The 12,101-nt window shown below is 41.4% G+C and overlaps 1 protein-coding gene across 3 annotated transcripts in view; it reads left to right on the top strand.

Annotated features, from left to right (window-relative positions):
• The window catches only part of COBL (cordon-bleu WH2 repeat protein), a 459,548-nt gene that overhangs the window by 372,464 nt on the left and 74,983 nt on the right, over positions 1–12,101 (top strand). For all 3 annotated transcript variants that reach the window (XM_030205475.1, XM_030205461.1, XM_030205468.1), the window contains exon 9: positions 1,837–2,007. In XM_030205475.1, the coding sequence (XP_030061335.1) occupies positions 1,837–2,007 (171 nt within the window). The remainder of the gene's footprint in view (positions 1–1,836; positions 2,008–12,101) is intronic.

Here is a 12,101-nt window from a genome sequence, read left to right as displayed (position 1 = left end):
TTATCTGTCCAGTCAACAGTGAATTATAGTGTAGTAGCCATTTCAGTCCCCATTAACTGAACTCTTTCAGACTCATGGCTTTTTGTTACTCAAGCATAATTTTATATCATTTATAAAATGTGGTGTTTCAGGTTTTCTGTGTAAAGGGAAAGGAACGGGGTGAATATGACTTAAGGTTTTATAGCTTCTTTTTTTAAGTTCAGAATCCTACCATATTTATTCTAAGCCCCATACTGTGGGATCTGTGAAAGAACAGCCGTTAAAAATACTTTTAAGTCTTCATATTTATTAGCATTCAAACAGTGAGGCAAAGAAAGAAAATTACATTTCATTTCATTTTTAAACTTATAGATCACCTTCCTTAGTTAAAACTAACCCAAAACAGTTTTTAACACAAAGGAAATTTTAGTTAATTATAGCATACAATAATCAGAAAATATACATCAAATACCATTTTAAAGCAGAATACAACTTTGCAGGTGACAAAGCAGTAATGAGTGATAGGTCTCAAGGACTGCAAGTACAAAGTAGGTCTCAGTTTTCAGCAATGTACAAACTTGGCTTTTCATGGATAGAATAGCAACTTGTCTCTTGAATTCTTAAATAGCACCAGAGCACATGGGCCACTTTCTTTAAATTCATGTCCCCATCTCCCCTTCCTGGGCAGCTAAAAGATCTGCCCCCCTCCCCCCATTTTCAGCCTCACTTGACTGGCCAGGATCGACACCTGGCCAGTTAAATGCAGGATAACCATCTATCCACCGATTTTTAAGCTTAAACCAGCCAAGCTTGGTGGCCATATTTGGCTGCATGAAACCCTGGAATATCTTTGACCAGTCTGATTTTAACTGGCCAGCGCTGAATACCGACTTGGCCGGTTAAAGTCTGACCAGCCAAAGTTAAACTGGATATTCAATGCCAGTCACCAGAAACGGCCCAGCATTGAATATCAGCTCTCAGGACTGACTACAGGAGTTAGCCGGTTTAACTCCTGTGGTCTGAAAATCGGCCTCCTGGTTTTTAGAGTAACCACATGATGAAACTTATCCGGAAACTAAAACTGCCACAGGTGAGTAGATCTCAGGAATATTTTGCTGCTGCAAAGCAGGCTCATTTGAGGCCTCTGAAATATTGCATTCCTTTCTGTTTTGATTTATCATCACCCATCTTATAGCATTTACCAGCTCCATGGATAAGCCCCAGATTGCTAAGTGGTCTGCCTTGCCGAGAAATGTATCTGAAAGTGTGCAGTTTCTGTGCAATTGCTGTGTTATGACTGTGGTTGACTGACCTTGTCCCCCCTACTCAAGATCATTTAAAAATAATTAGACACTGCAGAATGAACCATCCGCCACCATCACGGAATGCATTTAAACTGACTTGAAACTGGTTTCAGTGAGATCTGCAAACTGACCTAGTTTCTAAAAAGAGACGTTTTAGCTTTTTAAAGTCTCTTTTGTAATGGATTATGTTGTCTTTTCCTTTTGAAATGAGCACTATAGCCATCAAAATTCCTGGACTAACCTAAAGCCTTCCTTTCAGAAACTGGGTATACTTTGTTAGCTCTTTTGAATTGTGTTGATGGAAAATTGAAGGATAATTGTGTTTTGTGTGTGTGTGCATGAGATTGTTACCTGTATATAAACGTATACATTTATTGATTGATTGGGATTTGTTAGCCACCTTTATGATATATTTAGTATTATCATTAGTATTTGTCATTTCTAGTACTGTACATATACATCTATATGCACTGTGAGTGGCTGTTCTGTTTTGATTTTAAAAGTGATGGTCAGTGTGATGATATCTAACCAACTGATTAATCCCTCCACATAGGTAATGGAAGACAGGTGCCACAAAAGCCTCCAAGAGGCACCACACGTGCTCCACCTCTGTTAGTGATCCCCCCTCCCCCACCGTATCCTCCTCCTGATGGAGATTTTGTGGACTCACTTGTATTTCAAAATGAAGCAGACATTGTGGAACCTGCCAAGCTGCTCCTGAAATGTACGTCTGAAAAAAAAATTGACAGATCATACATTTCTTCTGTTTGTACTTCCGATCATTACTCTCTGCTTCACCAGACCTTTCCTCATGCGTTTCTGAATTCCTCTCATCCTGTACACGACTCCTTTTCCTGATCTGTCTCCTTTACCAGCGTGCAATGCATTATATCCGTCTTAGTCAGCGATGTTCCTGTCCCTGGGAACAACACTTTCCTAATGTAGAGAATGACTCACACATGCATATGGCCGTATTTGCTGTTTGATGGGTTCAGTGTTTTTATTCTACCAGATAAAGCCAAGTCATGCCCACATGCCAGCCACACAGATTACAACAGGCCTGTCAGTCCCTCAGTCTCACAGTTTACAGAAAGCGAACACCATAAATATGCAAGCAAGAGTCCAAGTTGCACTCAACGCTCAGCCGTCTGCGTGCATCTTTCGTCTACATAAGAACATAAGAATAGCCATACTGGGTTAGACCAATAGTTCATCTAGCCCAGTATCCTGTTTCCAACAGTGGCCAATCCAGGTCACAAGTACCTGGCAGAAACCCAAATTGTAGCAACATTCTATGCTACCAATCCCAGGGCAAGCAATGACTTTCCCATGCCTGTCTCAATCTAGATTCAGACCAGCACATGTACTGGTAAAGTTACTAAAAACAAAATGGGTATGCAAGCAACCAAGAGAAGTGTGCATCTTGGCCAGTTGATTGAACATTTGTCGTCGTCCCCCCCCCCCCCCCCCACCTCCACTCATGAACAGTGAATCATAGAAAGATAGGGCTGAGAAGGATGGTATGAGGTGGTCTAGTCTACCCCATGCTTTTGGGTACGATTCATTCTTACTGCAGTTATGGTAACCCCCATGGGTAAAGGTTTATTATGTATGCAAATAGATGGTCTAATGAATACAAGTGTGTTTCTGTGCCAAGCTCCACTACACAGCTTCCATCATCCTGGACTTTGTGTGATCTTAAGATTTATATTTATCAGATAATGATAGGTTTTGTACTGAACTCCTGAAAGACTCTCTTCTAACCTCCAATGTTCTCCAAAATGTAGATGGAGTTACCATAGAAAAAACAATTCAGAAAAGCTCATCCTTTATACCTGAAGTCTTCCCTACTGAGATTTTAATTTAAAGTTGAGCATGTATATTTCAAAGCTCTTGGCAGTGGATTGCCAGCCTAGTTTGGCTTGTCCTGAATCATTGTATAGAAGTTGATTTCTCCTGTATTTCAATGTTCATTACATCAATGTCTTTTTTTTTTTTTTTTAACAAAGTTGTGACCAGCAAGTCTTAACATGTTCATTGGGATAGCTTAAATACGTAGGCTGTTTTCAACCCCCAGCCCCAGTGTGCAGAATGGTTGGAGTTTGGCCCTCGTTTCCTACTAGGGCAAAGAGTTTTTAGATCTATGATTAAATCAGCTGAGCTCTAGGACTGAGGAGTCACATGCAAATTGCTCTGAGGCACTGAGATCTTTTTTTTTCTCCTTCACAGTGTTTCTACTTATATTGTATTTTTTGTTTTGTTGTAGGATTGTTCTGATTTGCCAGCAATTTATTTTGTGTATATTGGTGTAGATCAATGAAACAAGCACTTATTTTAATGCATTTTTAATTTAATATTTAGACAACAGAATGTGAAAAATGTACAAGGATGAGAAAACGTTTACAGGCATCGTGGGGGTAATTTTATAAGGAAGGCACCAAATATGCACGTAAATGACCAGAATAATCGGCTACATGCTATTCTGTAACTAGGAATAATAATAACAACGATAAATCCCAGTGCTATTGATTGAAAAGAATCTTTAAAATTGGCGCCTAAAAAATCCATGCGGAAAACATTCCTGCTTATAATCGAAAGAGAAAAACACCTATATTTCGACCCAAATCGGGAGATAGACGTTTATCTCACAAAAACAAATAAATCGGTATAATCGAACGTCGATTTTAGACGTTTTCAACTGCACTCCGTGGTGGATGCGGACAAAGTTGACAGGGGCATGTCGGAGGTGTGGTGAAGGCGGGACTGGGGCATGGTTATCGGCCGAGGAGAGATGGGCGTCCTCGGCCGATAATCGAAAAAAGAAAGGCGTTTTTAATGAGAATTTAGGGCACTTTTGCTGGACCCTGTTTTTTCACGAGTAAGTCCCAAAATGCCCTAAATAACCAGATGACCACTGCAGGGAATCGGGGATCACCTCCCCTGACTCCCCCAGTGGGCACTAACCCCATCCCACCAAAAAAAAAGAAGTTTAAAAACTTTTTTTTCCAGCCTGTATGCGAGCCTCAAATGTGATACCCAGCTCCATCACAGCAGTATGCCGGTCACTGGAGCAGTTGTTAGTGGGTGCAGTGGACTTCAGGCAGGTGGACCCAGGCCCATCCCTCCCCTACCTGTTACACTTGTGGTGCGTAATACTGAACCCTCCAAACCCCCCAAAACCCACTGTACCCACATGTAGGTGCCCCCTCTTCACCCCATAGGGCTATGGTAATGGTGTAGACTTGTGGGTTTTGGGGGAGATTTGGGGGGCTCAGTACACAAGGGAAAGCTGCTATGCCCTTGGGAGCTCGTTTACGGTTTTTCTTTGATTTGTAAAAATGCCCGGTTGGTGTCCTGGTATGTGAGGGGGACCAGTGCACTACGACTCCTGGCCCCTCCCACAAACAAATGCCTTGGATGTATTCGTTTTTGAGCTGGGCGCTTTCGGTTTCCATTATCGCTGAAAAACAAAAGCGCCCAGCTCAAAAACGAACACATCCAAGGCATTTGCCCTGCACAACCCGTATTTTCGGGAAAAAATATGAACGTCCATTTTTTTCGAAAATACGGTTTGTCCCGCCCCTTCACGTACCCGTTATCGGAGATAAACGTCCATTGAGATAGGCGTTTTCGTTCGATTATGCCCCTCATTGTCAACTAAGTGTATTCTATAAACAGCGCCTAGATTAGGCGCGGTATATAGAATACACTTAGTTGATATTCCAGTGCCTAAAACTAAATGCGTCCATTTACAGCAACGAAAACATGGTATAAATCCCAATATGTAGATTTATGCGCACTGGGCCATATTCTCTAACTATGCTCGTAAATTTTGGAATGCCCACGAAACGCCCATTTCCCCACCCATAACCTCGCCCCTTTTTGCCTGCACACTTTAGAAGTTAGGCGCACTTCGTTAGAGAATATGCTTAGAAAGTTGTGCGCATAAATTCTAATTATTGCCAGTTAGTGTTCATTATTGCTTGTTAAGTGCAGTTATCAATGCTGATTAGCTTGCTAAGCCAATTAAGTTATGCACATTGTTATAGAATACGCCTGGATTTCAGCACGGATCTCTAGATGCACTATTTAGAATCTGGGGGTTAACAACTAGCCAAATCAAACTACATAAAAGTCAGTCCTATCTTTATGCGGTGTTGCTTAAGCAGTTAAGTGCTGAATATCACACTTAACCACACAAGAGAGCTGATCCCATAAACCCAAATATTCAAAACTGGTGCCCGGTCATAGGCCAGTATTGAATAACTGGAGATACCGCCAGCGACATCTAAAAAACCACTCAGTGTCCCTGTTAGCCTCCATAAAGTATTAATGCCTCCAGGGTCTGGAATCTGATTAATAATTGTAAAATTCTTTGAACAGTTTTCTAGTAACCAAGGGCCTGATCTGCTATTTGAAACTGTTGGAACAGTACAAGGACCTCTTGAGGTTGGGCACATTTGAAGTATTACAAGAGAAAAAAAACAACGGATTTCTGCATACTTAGGATATAGCACGGAAAAAAAGAAGTAATCTAAAAAAAACTCCAAGATGTGCAAAATGTACGAAATGTTCAATTTATTTACCACTAAAATAATAAATACCTACTGGTTATAAACTACTGTCTTCTCAGAGAGCATAGTTTATAACCAGTAGGGGAAGCATGTCAACACCACTGGTTTCTGTTTTCATGCCCCTGACGCAGCCCTTTGAGAGGGCGAAACATAGCCTTGTCGGGCTTTTGATTTATGTATTTATTATTTTAGTGGTGAATAAATTGTACGTTTTGCACATCTTGGAGCTTTTTTTTAAGATCTACTGCTTCTTTTTCCATGCTGGATCTTGTAGATCGATTTCCTATTTGTTTTCTTTTACTTAGGATATAGGTGATAAGTCAGCTGCAAAGAAAGCAGTCAGACTCTACCGGTTCATGGAAAGACAATCATATCTTTATTGGGATACCCAGGCCACAAATACAAGGCATTAGTACATCTGGCCCTTGCATCGATCTTTTAGTAACGTGTCAAGTCTTACAGCAGTGTTGAGAACACTTCTTTTTTTGGTGGGGCTGGCAGGCATATTTTGATGAAGTAGTCACAAAGGCCTCCCCTAAAGCACAGGTTCTAAGTAAAATTACCCCCAGAAATAAACATCCCATTACTGAGGGAGAAAATCTAAAGCCAGAGAGTCCTTGGGAAGGGAAGGCTGGGATTTCCCCCACTGAGGTAGGGACTGAGTTACCCCACCAGGTAGACAGGGGGTGTGAGAGGGATGAAGCCCAATTCCCCTGGCTAAGAAAGCATTATATCATTCCTCCTCAAAGGGAAGCTGAGGAGAGGGACTATCCCCAGAGCAGCTGAAAACAAAGGAGACTGAACTGTTGGAGACAGTGTGATAAACACAGGACTGCCCTACCCTAAGGAGGCCGCAAGAGGGCACTGTCCTAGGGAAAAGACTGGAAAATGCCCTGATCTGGTCACTAGAGGGTACACCAGTGGAATGACCTGAAGGGACAGCTAGGGGGTGCTCATGGTATAGGACCTGCCCTTCCCTGAAGAGGCCAACAGGGGAAACTCTCAGAATAGGAGATGGAAAGGTGGAGATAGTTCTGGTCCTGGGCCTTTCTGGAACCAGGGGGAGGGGCCTAAAGAGGTGGGGAGGATTATTAGCCACCCTATAAAGAGCACCCTCGAAGAATACGAAGGAAGAGAGGAGATGGGTACCTGGGAAGCCTGCTGCAGGAGATCCCCTGGAAGTGGAAAGAGAAGGATCCCTCTAAAAAACAAGAAGGTACTTACCTGGTATGCCTTTGGTAGTAATGGAACTGTGTATTATTGGAAGTTGAATGATATGCTGGAAAGAAGTTGTTCCCCACAACACTGGAGCAGGGTGCTAATAAAGGGGATTTGCATCTGGTATAGAGTGAATTTGCATATTTATGAAAGCTGAGAAACCAGGGTTATATTCCCAAGAAGGGTGACAGGGGGCCCATCAGGGGTACTGGAAAAGTGACCTGTTACCAGAGGATACAGCAGGGAGGCATGTCCACAAACTTGTGGTAAATGAGGGAGTCACTCTGACTTAAGGGGAAGTCCAAACATTGAGACCGAGTTTACAGGCTGCCATAGAGGAGCCTTGTCTCTGAGCCTTTCTCAGAAGCAAAGTGCTAATGAGCCCTGGCTGAGGGCTTGTGATGATGAACAGGAGCTACAAGAGGGCCCTCAGCACATGAGAGTACCCCTGGGGGATTACAACAGGAGCAGGGCTAGAAGCTCCTCCAGGACGCCATGAAGTATTTGGAGGATGGAATTCCTCACTCTACAGAAGGAATGGAAATGGAGTGGGAAGCTTGATAAAAGACAAAACAAGGTAGTGCTAAAGGGCAGCTGTGGGAGGTCACAGTGAAAGTGGATGTGTGAAGTGCGAGGTGTGCTGTCAGCTCCACAAGAGTGGAGGGGCTTACAACAATAAGACTGTTATGAAGCCTAAAGGCAGAACTGTGCACACCTTGTGGACATGTCACGGTAAAGGAACTCTAGTCCAATAACTTTCATTTGCTAAGAGCTGTGGCCGTGTTGGGTATGAGTAAAAGCAGAAAACCTGGACCGGATTGTTTTAAGGACTTTATTGAACTCTAAAGAGACCTGCAAGAATTATGCTTTTGGGAACGGCTGGGTGTGCCTGAGCAGCAGCAGACCCAGGGTTTTCACAATATTGATTTGTTTAGCATCCAAGTTGTTCTCTACTCAGACCCTGAGAGACAGCATGTGTCAGGGTTTTAGGATACTCAATGAATATTCATGAGACAGATTTACATACAACAAAGGTAGTGCATTCAGATTCATTTCATGTGTATTCACTGTGAATACTCTGAAACGCCAGCTGGCCAGGTGTGTCCTGAGGGCTAGGTTGAGAACCACTGCTGTACAGGACTGATGGGGACCAGAGTGACAAATTGTGCACCCATTCTCATCTGGGGGTAAAGATTACCATCGTTTGCAGTATTTGTTTATTATAACATTTCTAGCTGGCATTATGTAAAAATCTAAGTGGGTTACAAGATACAATTGATTAAAACATCAAATAATCAAGAACAATGACAACATCAGCTAAGAAATAAACAACATTAAAAAAATGCCAGGAATTGAATTAGTACTGAATGTGTAAGCTCTGCTCACCTGGCTAGGTTTTCCTGCATTTTTGTTTTTTGTGGTGTTTCTGGTTTCCCTTGTTACTTCCCTTCTACTCACCGCATGAATCTCTGTGCATCTTGTTCATGGCTCCTACTAACCAGGAGCTTCAGTGTTGTTGTGAGAGTTTGCGCTGAGTGAAGGAATCTCTTTTATTCTGTATGTTGTGATGCTGCTCTTCTCCCATCCAGACATACTTTGCACTTAAATTGATTTTTCTCCTACCCAACAGTTTATTGCTGTGCATCATTCCCGTCACAAACCAGGTGCTCCTGAGCAGATGTGCCACCCTCAGACCGTCCTCTCTCAATGCCACCCCCTGCTGTCTTCTGCTACCCAGACTGTGTTATCACTTGTCTTCCACTCCTGGTGGTGGAGCCCATTGCATCTGCTGAGAATGTCCAGACTTTCATTCTTGTTATTTTTGTTTCTTTCTTTATGAACCAGCAGATCCCTAGGGGATTCGTCAGCTGTACTTCATATCAAACTACCAGAATCATACTGCAAAACTTCACCAAAAATATGTTTGTTTTTCTTTCTTGTTCTCTTTATCTGATTTTTTTTTACTTCGGAACTGTTTTCTTTTCTCTGTCTGTCTCTCTGGATAGATAGAAGATAGATAGATATAAGTACTCTTTTCAATATTCTGTTGGTTTCATCTTTTTAATCATGTATATACACTTTTCTGGTAATTTCCATTGCTGTGGTTATTTGCTAGTTTTCTTTGACATTTCATGTTTTTGTATTTTTCTGATGCTTTGTCAAAAATATCAGTTGAATAAAATATCTACCCAGCACCTTATCCAGGAAAAGCATCTTCGGGGATTTTTACTGGCTTTCAGTTTACTTGGTAAGAACGATTAGTCTACTGACTTGTGGCATAAAATGCAAGATCATGCATCTCACTTTAAGGTGGCAAATTACATTGGTAAGGCAGATGTTTTTAAAACACATTGGGGGTAATGCTATAAATTGTAGCTAAATTCTAAGCACCGATTAAAGGTGCACCTAAACCATTATATCATTTGGCCACAGCTCCACTTAGACCTGTGCTCTAACCAAATATACAATCTTAGCTCAAAGCTGCTTGGACATGCCAAAATTTAGGTGCAACTATTTGTCATCTCAATAGCAGGCATAAGTGGCTGTGCTTAAGTGTGCCATGCAACGTGCACAAGTGATAGTATTCTATAAGTTGTGGAGGTTGCTAGGCAAAACACCCATGACATGCCCAGACAACTCCCATATTACCTCCCCCATCACAGTTGTGCTCTACATAATTTAGGCACACTGTTTATAGAATATCACCTATCACTTGTATGCATAACTGCTACTTATTGAAGCCAGTCACGTGGGCTAGTATTCTATGAATTTGTGCACGTCGTTGACACCTTTTACAGAATTTCCCTTAGCCTGTATGGCACTTGTTTCAGAAATACTCTTTTTAGGAAAATGCACAAATTTCAGAAATGAAGGGATACCAAGTGTGTGTCAATTAGGTACAGTAATGAATGTATTTTACTTTTTCACAAGGTTACTGATCTGTAATGCTTTTTTTAATGATAAAATTTAGATGTGAATTTAAAGCTGAAAATTCAAGTTTCATTGTATAACTCAACAAGAATCAACTTTGGATAATAGAATTTTCAGGAATGAAAAAGCTGCAAACAGTTAAAAGAGCAGCAAAAAATCTTATGAACACAGATTCATAACTGTTGTTTTTAATTTTTGAAATTGATCAATATACCCTCACTATTATGCAATTTTACTAGGAGAAAGTAGATCTTATTCGTGTGACAGATTATCCAAACTACTGTTTGCTAGAGAAAAATTGTGTTCGAAGAACGTCTTGAATAATATTGAGAGATGATGGGGTTCATTTTCAAAGCACTTAGCCTTCCGAAGTTCCATACTTTGGAAGGCTAAGTACTTTGAAAATGTGCCTCGATATGACCTACATTAAAATACTAGACTACCATCAATTTATAAGGTTGTGAGAATACACAATTTACTCAAGAGCCAGTTTGCTAAAACATAGAAGGTTTTTGCACTTATCCTGAGTTAACAGCCAAAATTAATACACAATAAGCGCAAAGGCCGTATGTTACCTGTTGGGGGGGTGCCCAGCATTCCCCCTGTAGTTTTTGCACAGACAAGTTTCCATGGGTTACTTACTGCCAATCACAATTAGCACGGATGCGTCTAATGCCACTTCTTGAGATGGTGATACTTGTAATCGTGCTAACTGTATGCGCCAACTGCACTGTGCAGTCCATGTCCAATCTGTGCTCATACCCCACCCAGTCCTTACCTCATCTGGCTTTTAGGGCATGGTAGCCATTAGCACTTGTTAAAACTTGCTCAGCACAGTTCAAGAAACTTGTCCCTTAGTACAGCAAAAGGATTTCCAAAATCTCATATTCCCCAATTAGCGACAAATTCAGAATTTAAAATGCTCTGGAATAAAAAAAAGTGCCAAAACTCTGATGAGAAAATTCTTCTGGTTATTTGCTGTTATTGTTTTTATTTGACGCCATATCCTCTGGAGCACAGGGAGCTGCTAATTCTGCACCCATACAAAGCTAAATATTATTTTTCTCTGTCTTATTTCCTTTTCTCTCCCTCACTCACACAAGCACACAAGATCTGTTCACAACAAATAATATAACATCATGTAGATCGGTGTCAAAGATTTAGGGAAGATTCCTTTACACTCATAAATTGACCACACAGATGTATGACGTGAGTCCAGGGGTGGGGGGGGCTGCCTGTCTTTCAGAATAGATGACCATAAAGGGCTATGGAGAATGGTCATTGGAGCCAGCCTACTACAGATTACAGGAGAACAGATGGAGGCAAATACGCAACTTTTGGGTTAAGAGAGATAGGTGTAGGGTGAAAATATGTGTTGCCTGTCAGGAATGTCCCTCCAAAACTGTAGTATTGCAAGATGCAATAAGTCAAGTTACCATCTTAGAAAACATTGTTTCCGGTGACTGAATGAAGCACTAATGAAAATATTGGCGTATCTTCAAATGCCATGACCGTGGTCATGTATGGGCACAGTAAACTATTTCATGAACAGCTGAATTCGGAATGGAGCCCTGTACGATGTTTGTGACCATACAGATGTGCTTCTGTTTAAAAATGAAGTAGCTGTATTTTTGTTTCCAATTTTCTTCTTCATATTGCCTATTCTCGTCTCATTTCCACTATTCATGATGTATTGCAAGCCACATTGAGCCTGCAAAGAGGTGGGATAATGTGGGATACAAATGCAACAAATAAATAAATAAATATTGTGTCATTTTTATCTCGCCCTGATGTGCTGCCTCCTGACTGTTTTTCCTCTTTCACTCCCAGTTTGGCAGCCCACCTCATTCAAACTTGCTTCATCCTCACCTGCAGCCTGTAAGGAATGGCCACAGCTAAAGAAGCAGGTGCCTTCAAGTTGATTTCTCAAGCTTTTTTGACATTTCCATTTGTCTCCCTTGAATCCAGTTCAGGTGCTATTATTATTATATATCATTTCTATAGCACTGCTCAGTGTGCTGCTGCGGCTAGGAAAGCGAATAGAATGTTGGGTGTTATTAGGAAGGGTATGGAGTCCAGGTGTGCGGATGTTATA

Source organism: Microcaecilia unicolor, chromosome 1, assembly GCF_901765095.1.
Source record: "Microcaecilia unicolor chromosome 1, aMicUni1.1, whole genome shotgun sequence".
Taxonomy (NCBI): Eukaryota; Metazoa; Chordata; class Amphibia; order Gymnophiona; family Siphonopidae; genus Microcaecilia; species Microcaecilia unicolor.
The sequence above is the reverse complement of the archived record's forward strand: the minus strand, read 5'-3'. Positions and strand labels throughout refer to the sequence as shown.